The sequence below is a fragment of the Amblyomma americanum genome, chromosome 7 (genome assembly GCF_052857255.1).
Source record: "Amblyomma americanum isolate KBUSLIRL-KWMA chromosome 7, ASM5285725v1, whole genome shotgun sequence".
Lineage (NCBI taxonomy): Eukaryota > Metazoa > Arthropoda > Arachnida > Ixodida > Ixodidae > Amblyomma > Amblyomma americanum.
The window spans coordinates 129,320,471-129,342,564 of NC_135503.1; the positions used below are offsets into that span (position 1 = coordinate 129,320,471).

The 22,094-nt window shown below is 46.5% G+C and overlaps 1 protein-coding gene across 1 annotated transcript in view; it reads right to left on the bottom strand.

Annotated features, from left to right (window-relative positions):
* Nucleotides 1-5,022: 5,022 nt before the first annotated feature.
* LOC144099571 (decapping and exoribonuclease protein-like) overlaps nucleotides 5,023-22,094 on the bottom strand; it is a 52,702-nt gene continuing 35,630 nt past the window's right edge. The window contains exons 5-6 of the mRNA XM_077632990.1: nucleotides 19,372-19,457; nucleotides 5,023-8,684 (exon numbers count right to left, since the gene is read on the bottom strand). Of these exons, the coding sequence (XP_077489116.1) occupies nucleotides 8,564-8,684; nucleotides 19,372-19,457 (207 nt within the window). The 3' untranslated portion in view covers nucleotides 5,023-8,563. The remainder of the gene's footprint in view (nucleotides 8,685-19,371; nucleotides 19,458-22,094) is intronic.

Genomic DNA, 22,094 nt, shown 5'->3' on the forward strand with positions numbered 1-22,094 from the left:
GCTGTGTAAATGCAGGCTACAGATTGGAGCGATATTTAATTTGATGAACTTCTAGCTGGACTGTACAAAATTCCCTCGTACTGCACCCCAGCGAGTAGCCAAGCATCTGCAGCAAATAAGACAGATTGAAAGCTGCGCAACACTGCTGGGATTCGCCACAATTCACAAAGGACACCACTCACTGACAAGGCTAGTGCACCCTGTGCAACATGAAGGTGCAGGCATATTGATATACTATACAAGGCAGCATTTATTTCAAATGAAGGAAGAAAATATAAATACAGATGGAAGAGACAATGCACTGTGCAGACTTGTTCATGGGTGAGAGAATCGCTTCTAGGTCATTCGGCCTCGCATCGCAGTAATTTTTGAGCATAACCACTGAAGGCACATTACACATCCCACACAGGGGTGATTGTTCTGAGAACATGCACCAGCAGTGGTGCTGGGCACGGGAAACTGTCCAACCTATTGGTTGTTCAACGACCGACCTCTCGCCCCTATGTCTGAGCGTAAAGGGGGAAGCTCGTTTACAAAAACGAATTATTGATATCACAATTTTGAAATATTCAAAAAATGTATTTTTGTGCACTGATCCTAAATACATGATTTAATTGCATGTAAAACAAGTCCTTGTACACTTAAGTAACTTGCTGAAATGCATGCCATTGGTTTGTCTCGGCATCGATAACTGCAATATAGGTAAAATTGTCATCCTGCCTGTCGTAGAAGTTAAGCTATGGGATTTTGAAGTCTTCACAGCAGAAACAGGAAGAAAAGTTGGTATCCCTGTTTCTGGAGTGGCAACCCTCTAACTCGACAATAGGCAGGATGATAATTTTATCCTCGTTGCATTCCTTGATGTCATAAAGAAGCAATGGTATGCACTCCATCAAGTTCCTTGCAGCAAAATTTCTTCACAGCTCTCCGCAAATACTAGTTGCACAACATATTACATATGCGCGCAGGTACTAGTTTTACATAAAATTAAATGACATATAGTAAGCATGCAAAAACATGTTCCGTGAAAATTCCATAGTTGTGACTAAGGTACTAAAAATTTTTCTTAGTGTGGTAGCACTAGTAGGTGCATTTTCCGGTTTCGGGCATACGCCCGTGTCTGAAGCCTGCCTTGTGGCAAGCGGCCCACCCGCCCATTGGGTTACAGCCATCAAGGTAAATGGGTCAATCATGATATTTTTCTTGAGCTCAAGCAGAGATAAGGATGGCTGCTGAATGCTGTGCTATGCCGTACGTTAGAGGACAATAGCACAATGCTCTTTGGCCCAAGTCTCGGGAAGAGCACACTGCTTTTTTAGTGCGAAAGCATTTCTAGCCGCACCCCCGGTTTTCAGCTTCGTGTGTGCATGTGTGTGAAGCCCCTGAGTAGCAAGTGTAACTGGCCCAGTGGGTCAATGGACACCTGAATCCTGCTATGGGTAGGTGGTGGCATCCACCTACAAATTGAGGCAGCTATGCACCTTTCCTTCCTGAGGAAAGGAAAGGCACATAGGTAACTGGCTCCCTGGGTCAGTGGACACCTCAAGTGATATATTTTGTGCTTAGCAATTCTAAACCGCCAGCCATATGTTTTTTTTTGCACAACCTTATTTGTGGGGTACGGATTGCCGCCACCAACACATAGCTGCTGGCATAGGTGCTCTTTCGCTAGAATGCCTCAGAAAGGTGGGCCTGCATTGATAAATGCAATGCAAAGCATTGCCATGGGTGCCAGCAGCCGTGCAGTTTCATACAAAGAATACTGGAGGATAACGTGGCACTGCTGCCTGTTGCCAACAAGGCCGCTACTTACCGCGGAAACGCTGGACAGTAAGTGCATAGACACCAATTTTACATGCGTGCCTTCTTCTTTCAAATTACGTGTTACCCATTAAAATCAGTGGTTCACCACACGGTATTCACCTACGACCACTATTTGATTTGTAATTGAATTTCTTCTTGATGCTTTTTTCGGTTTCGGTTTAATCAATCGAATGATGGCTGTGACGTGTAGTTGGTGTTTAGATCACATGTGCAATGAAGAGAACTAAAATATATAATCGCTGATACATAGTTTTAATTCACTACAGCAATTGAGCCAGCCTGCTTCAAGAGCTGGAATGACGAGAAACGGCGTACGAGGCAGGACCCAAAAATAACTGGAATCTTACTCCTACGCATCGTGTACTTGTACAAGGTTGCATTGCTAGGGCGCTGTGGGAAGACCTGAGTCAGTATGCCAAGTGGTGTCAACCAGCAGTGATGCATGTGGTTTCTCTAGCAGTTCTATCTGTGTCTGTAGTGCACTAGTGAAATGAAGAAATGGTAGATTCTCACGAACAACGTCCGGCTGTGAAGTTTTGTTTTTTACTCGGCAGGAACGCAGCAGAAACTGTTGCGATGATGAAAACAGCTTAAAAAAAACATGATCTCAGTAAAATGCAAGTGTACGAATGGTTTAGTCGGTTTAAAAGGGGATAAATGACCACTGAAGATCAGCCCCGTTCCGGTCGTCCTTCAAGTGAAACGGGACACTCTCGTTGTGAACAATTGCCAGCATTGCTCACATCTCACATAGGTCCAATAACATACACTGCACAAGAGACAACCAGGACGAGTGTGTGCCCGACTTGAGTGCAACAAAAATCATTGACCATGGAAAGCAGAAAGTTGGCAGGAAGATTTTAGAGGCCTCCAACATAACTGCGGCACATAATGACTCGTGCATAAGCACTGCGTCAGTTTTTATCATTGGACAAAGAATGCAGGTTCTTAACAATTTTGTAGAACTTTTCAGATGCGCCTTTCATGATGTGTCCACCATTGCATACGCTGGTATCACATATCAGAACTTCTTGCTGCTGTTCCGTATTTTTAGAGCACGCTCTTATGCACCCATTCCTGTGTTTTGTGTCGGCATAGCTGTTCTCCAAGTAGCAGAGTGAAATGCCACCTGGAAGGTGGTGGCACTAGGCGGTGGCAGGTGGCGTGTGAAGAGCTCAAATCTCGCATTACCACCTATTGTAATCATCTGTCAGTTTTTTTTTTTTTTACCTCAACAACACAGAGTCATCATGTCCTCTTTATTTCTTCAGTTTTTCACACACGCTGAATTGATGCGCATATGCTCACCAAGAAGAGGTGTCTTTAAACTTTGCCTCAGCTGCATTCTTGTTTGTGCCATCCTTTACTAGTGTTCGGTCTTTCTGTGCGCGGTGTTTTACAGCGCACGCAGTTGTGGTGCATTACCGTACTTACCCGATTCTAAGATGCACCTTTTTAAAATAAAAAAACCCCCATAAAGCAGCATGCAGGTTAGAACAGGATACCAAACCGAAAGAGTGCAAATTTCATTGCACCCATCGTCACTGCAATTTCAAGATGGCGCTGAAGCTGTTTGCTTGTGTCAGCAATGATGTCGCGGACTCTGGGAGCATAGTTTAAAGCAAAGCCATTCCGGAATTGTTTTATGCTGTAGAAATCGTTGCGCTTACACACTTCCTGATGGCAGAGGCAACGGTCCGCCACTTCCACTGCGAGGCCGGTTTCAAGAAGTCCTGCGCACAGAGACTGACAGCAGCAGAGCCGCTGCACATGCTTACGGCGTGCCGGAAACGCGTGTTCATGAATGGAGGAAGCAGAAAGGCCGCATCTTCCTCAGCAAGTCCACCCGCAAAGGGTTAAACAAGCCTTGGAGAGGTCAGTTCCCAGGTATAGGAGACGAACTGGTGCATTTTGCTAAAACACTTCAAGTGGACCACATGCCAGTCATGACCAAGATGCCCAAGGTAAAAGCTCTGGAGCTGGCTAAGCATCGTGGTTGGTCCAGGAGTGACTTTAAGGTCAGCAGAAACTGAATATCAAAGTTTTTAAAAGGAAAAGCTTCTCCCTTCAGAGGCGAACCTGCACATGTTAAAAATTGCCAGGGGCCTTTAAGGATACGCTTAGTGCTTTTCAGCGTTATGTGATTTCCTTACGGCGGCTACCGGGGCAAATCAACAAAGCAGACCAAACGCCACGGACCAAGCGATGAGGAATAAAGTACCAGGATTAAATCGCCCATCCCTCTTGCACAAGTTTCTCATTTTTATCAATCACAAATTATCCGTGCGCATTAGATATCGGGATAAGTAAGCTTTTTCTTCTTCTTGACTACGAAAATCGGGTGCGTGTTAGAATTGGATAAATACAGTACTCAATCCACTGGTAATTACACTGAATATTGAATGAGGTGTGCAAACAAGTCCAGAGCCAAAGTCTGGCTGCATATCTGCTTGGCATTGGCACCCCCTTTTTCAACATGGCACCATGTCACTTCCATGGTGACATGTTTATCTCCATCAATTTTGAGAGACACTCTACCAGTGGAAAGCAATAAGTGACACTTCTGAAATGGCACACGCAGGTTTGTCATGGCATGAAGGAAGCACCAATCGTTCCATAGCACGACAGTCTGCAATCAGAACATGAGTGTGTAGGACTTGAGCTGTAAAATCCACTTCGCATTAAACAAAAAATTATAGTCTCTCTGATGATCGAGAGTACCGTAAAATGGGGTTACTTTGTGACTGCAGGGGTTACTTTGTGCCACGCGCTTGGTTTTTGTATTTTAAATCTCGCGCCACGAACAGGTGCCGCCAATAAGCTACGAGCCACTCAACAGGCTCGCCTGACATGTGGTGCCATCTAGCGGCAGCCGGCCGAAGTTCCCGCGCTCCGAAGCCACTCTAGTCGCCGACAGGTTGAATCGTGTTTCAGGGCGCATTGCTGAAGCACCGTAAACTTTGTGTGCTCGACCCGTCTGCACGAGAAAAATAGCGAAAACAGGTATGTAATTCTGATTGCTAATATGTAGGCTACAATAATCTGTAATATAAGTTTAATCAAGTCATGTTTGTTTAGGTTTACAGAAAAGAAACTCAGATGTTGATACTTCGCGGGGTAACTTTGTGACACGCCAACTGTCATAAAGTTACCCCGCTCTGTTTTTAATTTAAATTATATGTTGTCTTTTGTATTTTTCAGCGTTTAAGAAAGATGAGGAATTATAAACGGAAGCTTGGTGCACGGCCGTACCAAAATTATGGCCAAGAAACGTTGAATAATGCCGTTCAGTTGGTCCTTTCAAAGAAATTGTCATTGAGGGCAGCATCTGAAAGGTTCGTGAGTACTATTAAAACATCTTTTTTTTCTTGTTTTTAGGTCCTTACCTACGCATTACCGTTACGTATGTCTTATGTGTTGTTTGTTTTTCCTGTTAGGTTCAATATTCATCGGAACACCTTGTGGTTGAAGACCAAACAGGCTCGGGGTTTACTCGATCGACCAGCTCAAAAAGTTGGTCGCCAACCTGTTTTTACGGAAGAGGAGGAGCAGAGGTTGATTGCTCATGCAATCGCAATGTCTTCCTTTGGCTTCCCAATGACAAAGTTTGACTTGCGTTGTGTGGTGAAGGCGTATCTCGACCGAACGGGAAGAAAAGTGTCCGCCTTTAAAGATGGCAACTTTCCCGGTAAGGAGTGGGCAAACTCTTTTATGAAACGCCACAAAGATATCCTCTCTGAACGCGTGTCAAAAAACATCACATATGCAAGGGCCTCAACGGATGCAGAAGTGATTGACACGTTTTTTGGCCATCTGGAGAAAGAGCTAGCTGGTATTCCGGGCGAGAACATTTGGAACTACGACGAAACAAATGTACAGGATGATCCAGGGAGCCAAAAAGTCATAACTAGAAGAGGAGCTAAATATCCAGAAAAAATTCAAAACGCATCAAAAGCCTGTACTTCGATTATGGTTTGTGGAAGTGCTGCGGGAGAGTTGGCTCCACTTTACGTCAATTACAAAGCAGAAAAGCTTTGGTCAACATGGACAGAAAATGGACCAAAGGGGGCCCGGTATAATCGAAAGAAATCTGGTTGGTTCGATCACCGGGTTTTCGAAGATTGGTTCATGTCACTCATGCTCCCCATATTGAAAAAGCAAGATGGTCCGAAAGCTCTGATCGGTGACAATTTGAGTTCCCACATTAGCCTCGAAGTGCTTCGTCTCTGCGAAGAAAACAATGTGAAGTTCATCGCGCTCCCACCGAATGCGACTCATCTACTCCAGCCTCTCGATGTCGCCGTTTTTCGTAGCCTGAAGATAATTTGGCGTTCACTTTTGGCGGAATGGAAAGAGTCAACCTCTGGAAGCCGCTGCACCTCCGTGCCAAAGGACGAATTGCCCGGTCTACTAAAAAAAATGGCGATCAAATTGCAGGAAAATATTAAAACAAACCTGAAGTCAGGATTCCGGAAGACCGGGATTTTCCCCCTGGACAAGACCGAGGTTCTTCAACGGCTTCCTAAATCAGTCCTCGAGGAAAGCTTGAAATCCATGACAGACGTCGTAGGGGATGTCTTCTTGGAGGAATTAAATAAAAAAAGAAAAGAGGTGACTGGAAAGCGGGCCACCAAAAGGAGGAAGATGCTCAACGTCCCAGCGGGGAAAAGCATATCGGTTGCCGAAGTAGAAGAAGCCATCAGGACGGGAAAACCGACAACCGGAAAGAAGGGCAGCTCTTCCTCCGGTATCAGAGCTAGACGACCTAGGAAGAGGTCTTCTCTTGAGGACGACAGCGCAGAAGAAAGCAGTGACAGCGAATCGTCTTCAGATGGTCAGCATGGCGACAACAAAAGGTGGTCGGAAGAAGATACAAGTGATTCCGAGGTACCCTCCGGAAGCAACCTATCGGAAACAGACAGTCCTACCACTTCCATGATTCCAAATACTAGGAACGTCCCGAGGGTCCGCGGTACGGGTTGTGGAGAAATCACTTTCAAGGTGGATGACTTTGTTGTAGTGAACTTCGAAGGGCAACTTTTCCCGGGAAGAGTGACGGAAGTCAAACCTAAGGGGTACATCGTCAGCACTATGGAGAGGTCCAAAAAGAATTGGAGATGGCTGGACCACGAAGACGCTATTTTGTACTCAAAAGAAGAAGTTTTGTACACAATTGAATCCCCTAAGCCGGTAGGCAAGCGAGGCATCTTTGAAGTAAAATATCTTGATTGAGGAGGTACATGTATGAATAATTTGTAATACAATTGTTATGTTGCCAGAGCAGAAACCAATTGTAGATAATGTAAATAAACTTTTGATGGGGTAACTTTGTGCCAGTCCTTTTTTTCCCAATCATATTCAGGCAAAAACAACGTTGTCACAGAGTTGCCCCACACGACGGGGCAACTTTGTGACAGCTTTTAACCTGGATATAGCCGCTTGTATTAAAGATGCGGATTTGTAGAACATACCGTCGTGTGAGGGAAGGTTTTAGCAACGTTATGTCACTATTCATTCGACTTTATGTTGATAATTGTTCAGCTAGAGCATGAAAATGTACGAAATCTGTCACAAAGTAGCCCCATTTTACGGTAAGCGTAAGCATGAAATGCATTTGGAAAAGGCATAGCACATTGCCTCACAGAGAGGGGTGGCTGCACTTGGGTGCTGGCCATGTCTTTTAGGCACTGGACGGGCCACCACCTTCCCCAGCTTGCTTTTTCAACATGGGCAGCGTGCAAGGTCTTCCTGGCTGGTATCACGGTTTGGAAGTGCAGAACGAACGGACAAAATATGAGGAAGACGGTGCAAGAACATTTATGTGAGAGGCTACCAGTTAGAGCACGCACTGCAAGAGGCTGCAGTACTGGCAGGGTGGTCTAAGGTGTCAGAAAATGAGGTTGCTCTGTTCGTGCTCGCGCTGGTTCGAATCCTGCTCAGGACTATAGGGTAACAAGCTTTCTTTTTTCTGCCAGCCAGCATTCTGACAGAGAGGTTTGTAAGTTTCCGGATAAGTTTTGCTTTGTGTTTGGCCTCAAGTGTGCCACAATTTCCCAAAGATGTTCGCCTGAATTTGCAGAGAATGGCTGCTAAAAGCATTTCATGCTTAAAATAGCATCCGCGGTTCCTTCCACCGTTCAAATATTTGCCGAGCACACAGACACAGATCACCATTACATCCACAGCAATTCTGGTGGAGCCAAAACATTGCACGATAATGTTGGTTACTTGTATACAAAAACAAAGAGAAGCATGTTGCTGCCTTGTACCATTATAAATGTAGAGTGAGAACATAGGAAATCTGATCAGAAACAAATAAGCCACAAGCAAATCTGAATCCAATTCCATCAACTCGCCCACCATCCCCTGAGTGGGTGAATGTTCAGAGTGCAAGACTGCCCTCCAGAGCCCCTAGTACGAAACTACACCAGAAGCAAAGTAGCCTGGAAGGTGCAACTGGCAATGATGTTCACCACCTCTGTCACATCTGTGCCTCCCACGTTTAGGAGTGCGTGTTTGGCATCTATGCAAACTTTGCATTTTGCAACATTTATGCACAAACAAGCAACCAGTGGCTATCTCCGTTATATGCTTGCTCGAGGCAGCTGTCGGACGTGACCTCACAGAAAGCCCCATCAAACTCTTGTCTCGTCGCATGCTTCTGCGATACATCAATATATGCGTGCACCCCCATTGGGTGGTGCTTCAAAGGCAGGTACGCTAGGCCGCAACCGGTGCGTCACGTGGCGTCGAACGCCTGCAGGTACCAGTCGGGCAACACAGCAAACTCCCCAGGATCCGCAAGGTGCGTGCAGAAAATCTCGCGCGACTGTGGCAGGTACTGGAACAGGTAGACCACCCTGCGTGCCACACATGACAAACAGCGCCCAGTTGGCACACCCAGTTGGCACAGTTAATACACAGCTGTCGACCATGGAGGAAGGAAAGAATTAATAAGGAGAAGCTGTTACATCACATTTTTTGGAGCCGAACCTGATGGCTTCCCACCTAGTTGGCCACCGTCTCTGTGCACCAGCGCAGCACGCAATGAAGCAGATGACGCCGCTGTGCCCAACATTGATATTGGCTGCGCTATCGGCCAAAGACTCCCAGTAGCCCTTGCAAAGACATGCAACTTCCGGCACGGCAGTTTTTGTCATGCAGCTCGGATAGCGAGGGCCTCTCCCATGTTTTCCTTCCTCCATGTTCCCAATGCTCACACTTCATGCAGCCCTCATCCTGTCACTGCTCCTTTGAGTCATAGCTGTACTTCCTAGCCTTTTCTTCCCTGCCAACACAATTAGTGGGTCCACAAAAAAAAAGAAGAACTATTTTTGACTCTAAACCAAAGATGTCTTCCGGCCCAGGCCACACATTTGTGAGAATTTAGGAAATAAACCTGTGTATCTTGTTGGTTTGAGAAAATGGCTAAAATGATCTCTCTAATTGCTTCATCAAAAGGGCGCGCACTTGAGGCTTCCCAGACAGTGTTCGAGGTCCCGTGTGCACTGCTGGCATTTACTCGAGTTTGACCATGTGAAAGGAAACTGCTTTACATTTCTCATGCCAAAGTGTAAGTTTCCTGTGAGTTGGCATGGTATATCATTGATCTCTGCTGTGCTGACAGTTTCATTAATAAAAGACAAACCCACACACATGCGTGAGTTTTTTCTCGCAATTAAAGATTCAATTGTCTGATGTTCTGATGCTAGATTTTCTCGCAATTAAAGATTCAATTGTCTGATGTTCTGATGCTAGATATTATGTCTGACAACCTTAAAAATGAATAACTGCACAAAGAAGTTAGAGCTGCCTGGTAAGCGTGTGTCATCATCATCAACATCAGCCTGACTACACCCACTGCAGGGCAAAGGCCTCTCCTTTGTCTCTGCAATTAACCCTGTCTTTTGCCAGCTGTGACTACCATATCCCCGCAAATTTCTTAATCTCATCCGCCCACCTAACTTTCTGCCCCCCCTGCTATGCTTGCATTCTCTTGGAATCCACTCCCTTGCCCTTAAGGAGCAGCGGTTATCTTGCCTTCGCATTACATGCCCTGCCCAAGCCCATTTCTTTCTCTTGATTTCGACTAGGATGTCATTAACCCGCGTTTGTTCCCTCACCCACTCTGCCTGCTTCCGGTCTCAACATTTATCATCATCATCATCAGCCTTACTACACCCACTGCAGGGCAAAGGCATCTCCCATGTCTCTCCAATTAACTCTGACCTTTGCCAGCTGCAACCACCCTTTGCCTGCAAACTTCTTAATCTCATCCGCCCACCTAACCTTCTGCCGTCTCCTGCTGCGTTAACTTTCTCTTGGAATCCAATCCGTTACCCTTAAGGACCAGCGGTTATCTTGCCTTCGCATTACATGCCCTGCCCAAGCCCATTTCTTTCTCTTGATTTCGACTAGGATGTCATTAACCCGTGTTTGTTCCCTCACCCACTCTGCCCGCTTACGGTCTCTTAACGTTACACCTATCATTTTTCTTTCCATGGCTCGCTGCGTTGTCCTTAACTTAAGCTGAACTCTATTCGTTAGCCTCCACGTTTCTGCCCCGTAGGTGAGTAACGGTAAGATAAAGCTGTTTTACACTTTTGTCTTGAGGGAAATTGGTAAACTGCTACTTATGATCTCCGAGAACTTGCCATATGCGCTCCACCCCATTCTTATCCTTCTAGTTATCTCCCTCTCATGATCCGGATCAGCTGTCACTACCTGCCCTAAGTAGACGTATTCCGTCACAACTTCCAGGCTCTCGCTGCCAATTGTGAACTGTTGTTCCCTTGCAAGGCTGTTGAACATTACCTTGGTTTTCTGCATGTTAATTTTTAAACCCATCGTTCTGCTCTGCTTGTCTAACTCATTGATCATGATTTGCAGTTCACCTCCTGAGTGACTCAGCAAGGCAATGTCATCAGCGAATCGCAGATTATTTAGGTATTCTCCATTTATTCTTATTCCCAACTGTTCCCAATTCAGTCCTCGGAATACCTCCTGTAAACATGCGGTGAACAGCATTGGCGAGATCGTGTCTCCTTGCCTGATGCCCTTCTTTATTGGAATTTTACTGCTGACTTTATGGAGGACTATAGTAGCTGTGCAGTTGCTACATATATCTTCCAGTATTTATGACATAGGGCTCTTCTACCCCCTGATTACGCAATGCCTGTACAACTGCTGAGGTTTCCACCGAGTCGAATGCTTTCTCGTAATCAATGAATGCTATATATAGAGGTTGGTTATATTCTGCGCATTTCTTTATCACCTGATTGATAGTGTGAATATGATCTATTGTGGAATATCCTTTACGAAAGCCTGCCTGATCATTTGGTTGATTAAAGTCTAACGTTGCCCTGACTCTATTAGCGATTACCTTAGTAAATACCTTGTAGGCAACGGATAGTAAGCTGATCAGCCTGTAATTTTTCAAGTCCTTGGCGTCTCCCTTCTTATGAATTAAGATAATGTTTGCATTCTTCCAAGTTTCTGGTACAGTCGAGGTCAGAAGGCATTGCGTATACAGGGTGGCCAGTTTTTCTAGCACGATGTCCCCTCCATCCTTCAACAGATCTGCTGTTACCTGATCCTCCCCAGCTGCTTTTCACCATTTCATTGCTTCCAAGGCTTTCTTTACTTCATCTTTCGTTACTGGCGGGATGACGCATTGCTGTGCACTGCTGTCTTTCTCATTAATGCTCTGCTTACATTGGCTACTGTACAGGTCTGTGTAGAACTCTTCGGCTACGTTAACTATCTTGTCCATATTGCTAATGACATTGCCCTGCTTGTCTCTTAATGCATACATCTGGTTTTTACCTATGCCTAGTTTCCTCTTCACTGCTTTTAGGCTACCTCCGTTCTTTAGAGCATGCTCGATTCTCTACATATTAAACTTCCTTATGTCGGCTACCTTGCACTTATTTATTAACTTTGATAGCTCTGTTAGTTCTATTCTGTCGGTAGGGTTAGACGCCCTCATGTTTTGGCGCTTCTTAATCAGATCTTTCGTCACCTGAGATAGGTTTCCGGTATCCTGTCGAACTGTCCTACCGCCTACTTCTATTGCGCACTCAGTAATTATTGATGTCAGATTATCGTGCATTGTATGAACATCAAGATCGTCTTCCTCAGTTAAAGCCAAATATCTGTTTCGCAGCGCTATCCTAAACTCCTGTGCTTTCCCTCTTACGGCTAACTCGTTAATGGTCTTCCTCTTCACTAGCTTCTTCCGTTCCCTCTTCAAGTCTAAGCTAATTCAAGACCTTACCATTCTGTGGTCGCTACAACGCACCTTCCCGAGGACGGCCACATCCTGAATGATGCCAGGTTTAGCGCATAGTATGAAGTCGATTTCATTTTTAGCGATGGCGTAGAGCAATGGCGTAGAAGTAGATCATCCGCCTCGCGTGCAAGAGGACCGGGGGTCGAATCCTGGTGCCGCGCAATTCTCCACCGGGTTTCAAAAAAGAAAAAAAATCCGTGTGTCGATGGAATTGCACAGCCAGGCCTGGAGTGCGGCCTGATCTCGGTGACCAGAACCGACAACGCACTCTCTCACCAGAGCAGGATTTGGCCACCTTGGTGTAGTACTTGTCCACAACCTTCTATGATCAATCCAATCCAATCTTAACATTACACCTATCATTTTTATTCCCATGGCTCGCTGCATTGTCTTTAACTTAAACCGAACCCTTTTCATTAGCCTCCATGTTTCTGCCCTATAGCACGTCTATGGACCCTGAAAGACCTAAAGAACTTTATCTCAGGAAATAGCTGCTGTCGTACACAGTAGCTAAAAACTCCTACGTTCATCTCTGCATACTAGCCTCGATGCTGATGATGATTTCATTTAATTGGGGGAGTGTACAGGTACTGTCACTAATTTGCCCGCAAGGTGGGCAAACAGTCCTGGAGTCGTTGCTTTGCAAGATGCCTATTTACCTTACAGTTGCAGTGCCACAAGATCCCAGACAGTAAATTTTGTCATTAGAGAGTTATAGCATATCGTTACCGTGTTTACGTTACCGTTTACCAGGCCCGGCAAGCGACGTCTGCGCATGCGCCGCCACTTACCGGTGCGCAAACACTTTACGGAATCCCTTTTAGCGTTGGAGAGAGTTAGCGTTCGCTTGTAAACAAACATGGCGGCGCCCTGCACGGCCGCTTCGGACCAAACACAGCACCGCCGCCATGTTCTTCGGCGCCATTTCTCGCCATACATGAAGGCATTCGCTTTTAATTTGCAAACTCTCACTCATACGTTGAGGTTTGAGTAACAACTAGGCCATGTTTTTGAGATTATCTGCCGATTTTTGAGCAGTTAAGCCTGACTATATGTCGTGTACATAGCCAAATAGCAACGACTACACTGCAGCTCTTCAGTTTCGTGCCCGATTTAACATTTTTCTATATTTGCATGAATTTTTTCCTAAAAAAAAAAAAGACTGGTAATTCTCTTGGTATATTCATCAGTATTTTTAGAAAATAAAAAAGTTTCTCCGGCGCGGTGTTGGCGCGCTTTAACTTACTGCCACTAGATGGCGCCACGGTGTTCACATCCAAACACATAAAGAAGCGACGTTGCGGCACGGCGGACAGGTGTTGTAGTTGTGCTTTTTTTTTACAGCGCTCGCAACGCAACGTGCACTGTGTATGCAAGCTTACTGAGGTCTACGTAGTGAAATTGTCTACTGGCCAGGGTAGGCAAAGGTGTCTAGCTTCACGGGCACATTTGAAAAGCCGCTGAGTCGGCTGTTAGCTGAAGTGTGGTCGGTACGTCTTTATATGAAGAGAAAAAGATTATTAAAGTGTAGCATTTCACTTCATAGAAATGATTGCAATGCATCCGTTATTTTATCATTAAAAGCTGGGCATCTGCCATCATCATCACTCGTATTAGCCCTACGGTAACTTGTTACGGGAGAGACGGCACGCTAAAACGTCTTCTGGCGTGCGCCGCACTAACCGGGAAATCCGGCGTCCGGTAACACGGTAAACGGTAACGATATGCTATAACTCTCTATTGTTTTGTGGCGCTTAACTCGCAACTTCAATGGCCCACAAAATGGAGCACTGCATGGTGTTGTTGCATTACTGCCCAAACACAGCCCACAATCATGCAGCCTCAAACAACTCTGATATCACCTTTTTGCACGGGTTCTTGCATACTTCAGTCTCAGCTGCCTATCATCACTCTTAGCTACTTGTATGCAACACAAGCCCAAGACTTGTTTCACTGCTCTGTAAGCTTCGTGTTTGTTATTGTGCTGATGCATTGCTGTTCAAACATGGACAGCCTCACAACCTTTAAAAACAAGTCAAGTAATATCTTTCAGGCAAGAAATGTCATTTATCCCAGGTGGAAGGCATCGACAGCAGCCCAGCAATTCGACTGAAAAAAAGCCACGGCTTCAAAAATTTAAGCCCAAGGCTTTCTTGGTAGCAACCACAACTGCATGCAGGTGTTTCTCCTGCACAGAATGTCAGTCACCAAACAATGTGCATGCACACTGACCTGACCTACAACCGCCCAATGCTCTGTGCAAACAAGTCACTTTAAGAGAAGTAACACCTACACTGTCTCGCTGCTGTCATAGTTTCCTAGTGCATTAAAAAGTACTACATGCAACGTTGCACAAAACCATGACAGAACCAGACTCGGAACTAACAGTAAAAGCTCATTAATTTGAACATCAAGGAACGAGAATAGTGCGGCAGTGACTATTTTTCATGCTTCCATGAATGCTGTATTGCAAGCATACTGTTGAGAGCATCAAAGCAGAACTGCTCCAAATTAATAAGGGCCTCCGGCATCCTTCACGATGCAACGCGGTGCAGCTCCACGGCTACCGTGTTGCACCCATCACAAGTGGCACCATCACGTGTGAGGAGATTTCACCGCAGAAACAGTGAACGGTACGTGACAAGTGCTCAGTTTCGTCGCACCAGATGAATGGAGCCATGTGGACACAGTCGAAAGAAATGGTGCTGAAGCAGCGAGCAAAAAAGGAGGTCGGGGAGGGGTAAGAAAACACCAGCAATGTGCCAATCAGCATCCGAAACGGTGCTCAGCTGTGTTATGTTGGCGGTGATCTTTTGCTGTGCCACTCATGCCTGGACATAGCCTCGCTTCAGGAGCCCATTTGAATTAACTGGCACAAGTGTCCGAATTAGCAAGCATCCCACGCCATATATTTATGTGTATGGGTGTTGGCTGGGACCGAGCTGAAACTTCAGATAATCTGGATTCCCCAATGAAAGGGGTCCGCATTAACGAGCTTTTACTTAGCTACAAAAAGGTAACACAAGTCCTGCAGCTCAATCCTCATCCTCCCTGTTAAGTCAATCCCCATCCTCCCGCCTATGAAGCCGGTGGGTCGTTTCCCCGTTTCCCAAGAGCTGTCGTTTCCGTGGGGGTCGAGGGGAGCTTAGTGAATGGCATGACACCAGCGCTAATTCTTTTCGGCTCCGGCCACGACTCACTATTGTACACTTGTCGACACCGTGAGCAGATGGCTTTTCACTGCCCCCGCTCACTGCTGCGCGTCTCACTGTCTCGCCCCCTGCTGACCGGCCGTGCACGAGGGGTAGAACAATGACAGCGCGGCGCACGCTTCAGACGCTGCCCAAGGCTGTGGGAAACCAGGAGTGAGACCACGAACGGCCTTGTCGGGATCACAAAGGGCTGACGACCTTTCCCCGCTGTGGAGGTTCCTTTCACTGTCAGCAGAGACGGCAAAGGCGATGCAGAGGGCGCCTTGATGGGCTGCACATGTTTCAAGCTGTGTACGCGAAATCGCATGCCCTGCACTTTCAAGGAGGTTCGGGGCTCCACAGAGCCGGGCTCTAGCGAGCCTTGGGCTCCGCCCATTTGTATGTGTGGTGCCATTGTACTGCTATTGGTCGAAATTGGGTAAGAGCTGGAATAGTAAAGCTCTGCCCAATTATCGAAGAGCTTAAATTGAGCTGCAAATAAAGAGTTGGGGGAGTACGCCGTGCCTCATTAAAACTGGCTTTTTCTCATTTGCCTTGTATTTCAATCCCGTTTTTAATAAATAAGTATTGTTTGCTTCATACTTGGCAGCGCAAAAAAACGAGGACAAAAGCGAACGAGGAGACACAACACAAGCGCTTGTGTTGTGTCTCCTCGTTCGCTTTTTGTATTGTGTCTCCTCGTTCGCTTTTGTCCTCGTTTTTTTTCGCTGCCAAGTATGAATCCACACCAACTAGCCCAACTTTCTGTTCTTATATTGTTTGCTTATTTAATAAATTAGAGTTGTTGCCCCAACCGGCAACGTGTCGCCGGACGAGCAGGATGAAGACCCGAAGTGCTCTTTGTACTGCTAACCGCCGTGTATACCATTTCCGGCCAACGTGCCATCGTCATTCATCGCTCACTGCGAGCATCCAGCCATCACCAATCAGCCATGAAGAGGGTGTGGAAAGTTAATATCTCCCCATCCGTGAGTGCAATTTCTATTGCAACTGAAAAATGGGCAACCAAGGGCAATGGACAACAAACAGACAGTGGATGTAAGCAATGTTCACCGGGCAATGTTAAGGGTTTATCATGTTCATAAAAGCACTATGCGAAAAGGGTAAATGAAAGCAATCTACGAAAGGAGTGCTTTGCCAGGACACCTTCTTTCGTTTTCTTTCCACGCCAGTGATTCGCAGCAATGATCCAAATGGCTTCACTCATTTCACACTGACTACATGAATATGCAACCTCATAATCACTGCTCCGTATTTACATTATTAATAGTCAGCCTATTTGTTTTTTAATCTTAAAATCCAAAGCTGGGGGGGGGAGGGGGGTCATCTTACAATCGAAACCAAAGCAAGGACCATAAATGAAGGCGAGACAGACTAGAATTAGGGATGTTACAGCGTGGTAGCAATTTAAGGTTTGCTCTGCAGAGCTATCCAGCAACATCCGGCTATTCTGTGCAATTGTTTGGAAGGATCTTTATTATTATATTTTTTTACTTTTAACTGCGCACTCAGCGCTCATGGGTGTGTCAACAGTTAATGGAGGGGCCACACTCAGAACGCAACCTTTCCGGGAATGTCGGTAGCTGATGGAAGAGATCACACTGTTTATGCATAGATTCTCTTTGGCTCTGTTCGACACATTTGACTTGACTGCCGGCCACGTTTTACTAGCTTTTAATATAATGCTTCATCAATTGTCACTTGTGCTCTGGGTCCGGTAAGTGTTCAGCACTCATTCACGCCTACATTCAGGATGGCTGTAATTCTTTACGCTGAAGAAACAAACAACTGCACGCTCTGCCGCAAGTTCGATGTATCGAAATGGGTGATGCAGGTGTGACAATTGCAGGGAGGCAAAATTTTCAGCTGTTCCACGCCGTGGTGCGGTTGTTTGCGAAGTGCGGGATTTCACGGGGCGACGATGTTAGAACAACGTGCTGTGCGACCGCAGCAGCAATGATGACGATAGCACTAGCAAGGACAATGGCGCAAGCGGGGACGAGTAGTCCAGCGACTAGCGTATTTACTCGAATCTAGGCCGGCCCCGATTTTAGGCCAACCCCCGAAATTCATAAACTCAGAAAATAAAAAAAGAGTTTACTCGAATGTAAGCCGAATGAAAACAGACATTGAATAGGACTAGAACATGCATTTTATTAAGCTTGCGACGCTCGTCGTAGCACGTCGAATGTTCACTCATTGTGTTCGTCAACATCGCTGACATCGCCGTCCTCTTTGTCGCTGGCTTCCTCCCACAGCGCACTGTCTTTGCTTCCGTCTCACGTTATCAAGACGCTGCACTTGCAGAAGACCCGCAAAATCAGTTCAGCCAGAATTTCCTCCCATGCCGCAGCAACCCAGTTCGCCACTTGGCTAAGCGAAGCACACCTGATGCGCCCAGGTCAGTGTGAGCTGGTGGTCCTGAAGCGTCAGCCAGTCGTTGTAGTGCTTCGCAGCATATCCTTAAAGGGCTAGTTGATTGCAACGGCAAGCGGTTGGCTCGTCATTTCTGCGGGTATCACCGCAATGTCCGTACTGCCTTTCGAAACCATTGACTTTACGGCATCTGTCTAGTGGCCGCGGTAGGAGTCGGGAACTAGGAGTGACTCTTTGAACAGGGCCCCGGCATGACGTTGCCAAATGGTCTTCACCTAATCTTCGACTATGGCACCTCATCCATCCATTCTCTTGCGCACACCGACGTTTTTAGGGAAAACCTTTATGGATGGAAGCGTTTTCTGCTTAAAAATGAGGTAGGGCAGCAGTTTTCGTCCATCAACCATGCAACATAACATCATGGTAAGACACTGCTTCTCATACCCAGCAGTTCTTACTTTCACCTGTTTTGCGCCCTTCCCATTGACTGTGTACGCCACAGGCATGTCAAAATACACTGGGTTCTGATCGGCGTTACCGATTTGGCCCAGACTGTACTGCTTTTCCAGGTGCTCTTTGATCGCACTGAAATGCCACGAGCTTCTCCTCAAAATCAGGTGGCAGGTTTTGGCATACGAAAGTCCGCCATTGCAGGCTGAACCCGAAACGCTTCATGGAACGCGTGACCCAGCCCCTGCTGGCTTTAAATTGGGTCCATGGGACGCCTCTAACGTTACCGACCTCCCTCGCCTTTGCCTGTATTATCTTAATTTTTGCTCACAGCGCAACAAGAACGGGACACGAGACGAAAGACTAACTCAAACATCTCCATCGTCACGGGCATCGCACCTTCCCTTTGCTTTCTGATAAAGTTGGCGACATCCTTTTCCACCTCATGGTGTCACCCGCTCTTGGGTCCAATGAGGGCCATTCGCTTTGCAGCGCAGTTGAAGAGCTCGTTTTGCTGCTTCCGCCACCGGCACATGTTCTTCTCGTCTACGCCGAAGTCACGCTGGGCTTGTAGGTTTGAAGTGCTTTCCGCCGCCAAAACTACTTTCCGCTTAAAAGCCGCGGTGTAATAGCATCGCTTGGTGGGCCCCGTTGTGCTGCAAACACGGGCATTTCGCGAAGTCACATGGCGACGAACACAAGCAAGTACGGGGCGGCGAGACCTTTGTTCACAATGTTCGAACAAGCCAGCGCCAACAAGCAAAATGGAGCCTGCAAACCTGCAAGCTGTGGCCGCGAGATGCCGTGACGTGTCTAGCGGTTGCGGGCAAACCACATTCTCGAATCTAAGCCGACCCCCAACTTTCGTAAACGATCTTTTAAAAAAAAGTAGCAGCATAGATTCGAGTAAATACGGTAATATATTTTCATTTTGGAAAATGCCCATGGGTACGCACCCCCCCCCCCCCCCCTTCCTCTCTTTTTCCTGACATGAGATATGAGGGGTTGATTTACATTCGAGTCAACTTACAATCGTGTAAATACGGTAAGTGTGTAGGCATACTCACATACCAGAATCTACTACATTTGATGGATGCAGCTCTGCAACATGCACCGCTGGCATGTTACGAATGTGGCTTTCTGCACAGCACTGTGGGCACTCGCGCAGACAAGCTGGAACAGCACTGAGAGAGAAGGAAACGGCCAGAGTGAACTGACCCAGGATCATCCTCCGTAACGTGCTTCTTGATGAAGGACAGCAGCTGGTTGCAGAAGTTCATGCACACTGCCCCAGACCACAGGCCCTGCACGAAACGAGATGCAATGTCGTAATCATCAGTCAGCTGCGCAGCCTGCAGGACCAAGATCTCTCCCTCATCTCTCCAATTAACCCGGTCCTGTTCCAGCCGTGCCAGCAAACATCTTAATTTCATCTGCCCTTACACTTTCTGCTATCCCCTGCTATGCATGCCTTCTCTTGAAATCCACTCCGTTTCCCTTAAGGACCAGCAGTTATCTTGCCTTCGCATTACATGCCCTGCCCAAGCCCATTTCTTCCTCCTGATTTCGACTAGGATGTCATGTTAGTTACCTGACCAACAAGGCAATATACTGCACAACAAAGAATGGCCGTCGAGTATGCAAGATGGGTATGCTGCAACAGACAAGCACATCTAGCAACCACAGCTAGCAACTGACATTTGGACATGCATAATGTGCATACACATTTTTTTTTTGGAGTACTTCTAAGATGAACTAATTTTCTGGTCCCTTCCAGTTTGTCTTAAAGGGGGTCTACTGTATAGCGCGAGGCGACATTTGTGACTTACCATGCGGCAACGCTGCCACAATTCCAAAAGTAACAGCTAAGCTTCTGTTGCATATATGTTTTTGTGGCAGCTATAGACACCCTGCACACCTAACTCCACAGCAACGTGCGCACCTCTGGCGGCAGCATGATAATAAAGAAGGGGGAAGACGACAGTGATGAGCAGCATCTTGCGGTTTGTCGCAGAGTTTCTTTCAGTCACCTACGGAGCCTAAAAAGAGTAATGCTAACTGCTGTGTTGTTGGCTGCAACAGCACTTGCCAGAATTTACAGGGTACCAAGTTTTGCCACTTTCCGACACGACATTGGGAGCACGAATGGCGAAAACTTTGCATGGATTCAAATCGTTCTTTGTCAGGAGTAAGCTCTTGTTACAACCTTTCGGCGTGATTATTTTCATCACAAATGCCTATTAAAAGATCTGTAAAAGGCTGCTTTCTTGTTGCATATATGCTCATTGGAGTGAAACAATATATTAAGTTAATAATTCCCTCGCTGTTCCCTTTGCTGCGGCTCCTCTCTGCGGCAGACGGGGACACTACTTCACTCTCATTTTCAGTCATAAGTTCCCTCACACTGTGGAAATTGCTGGATTCGAAAAGCTTACAGCCTTAATTCAAGTTTCCGCCTCGAAAGAAACCTGTGAGACCATTGACTTGAAGACCTGCTGCATTTACAAACACACTAGCGGATGCCGTGGGTATCATCTGTGCCGACATCTGTTATGGTATGCAGTTTGCATGCGTTCGCTTATCACACTGTTTGAGGACTCTTTTCATGTAGAGCTGTCTAGGCTGTCCAGTCTGAACGACTGCATCAGTGAGCAATGGTAGCGCACGTGGCAGCATGTGGGACTACACGAACAGCTTGCACAGTTTGAGGGAACACCCAGCGGAATAGCACCTTTCGGGGAGATGTCTGCCTTCACAACACACATTTATCCCAGAGTTTTAAGAATAGATTGCCTTCAAAACGACACTGCATACTTTGCCACAGTCTTCTTCAAAGCACTCGCTAACTGTTAACGAAAGGCTGCCAACATGAGTAGACTGTGAAATGAAAAGAACTGCTCGGAAAGTTTCGTTTATGTACGTTTCTATCATTCGCACTCCTACCCAGTACCTCACACATATGCGCTCGTATCACGGTGTTTCAAAAATACATCACCCTTGAAATGACGTTTCAGACTTTCACAATCTGTTCTAAGATGTACTTGCTTTTCTTCCAACAGACGACATCACAGCTGCACTGTGAAATCATGAAAAGTTTTCTGGCTCCTATGAGGCGCTGTACCCCCCAGGATGCAAAACTGGCCACTGGTAGCGCTGAATGCAGCACCGATGGTGGAGGCGCCTGGCAAGCGCAGGGTTCTTTGCGGCAAGCGGTTCCGACTGGGGGGTGAAAAGCAGGCTTAGCACCCATAGGAATACATGAAAGCAAAATTTTTCAAAGCAGTTCTCTGATTTCTCAGTGCACCACTGATGTCGTCCCTTCGTGAAGCGCAACCAAATTCATTCTAGAACAGGTTCTGAAAGTATGAAGCATCATTTCAAAGGTGATGTATATTTAAAACACCTATGCATGGGAGTGACTCCCAGCAGGGGGGATAAGAACGGGAGCGTGGCCCATACAAATGTATGTAAACAAAATTTACCACATTGTGTTTCTCTGTTCACAGGGTACCCATGAAGGCGAGTGCTTGTTAACAGTTGGCGAGTGCTTTGAAGAAGAGTGACAGAGTGTGCTACGTCATTTTGAAGCAATCTTTGTAAAAGAACACAATAAGCTTGTTGTCAACCCAGATATACCTCAAAAAGGCACTCTATCCGCAGGGTGTTCCCCTCAATCGCGCGAGCGTCTACTGTAGTCTGACATGCTGCCTCGTGGGCTATGTTTCCTCGCAAGCACTGTCGTTCAAATTAGACACCCTAGATAAGTTTACATTGAAGACAATCCCCAAACAGCACGATAAACAAACCGTGCACAGCAGCAGGAGACACACATTGTGGTTACACACAAAGGTGGTGCTGGTGGATGTCGAAATGGGCCTGTGTGGCATCTGTGGTGCCGTCTGCTGCAGTGCGTGGTGCTCTTTCGGTGCACTTCCCACGAT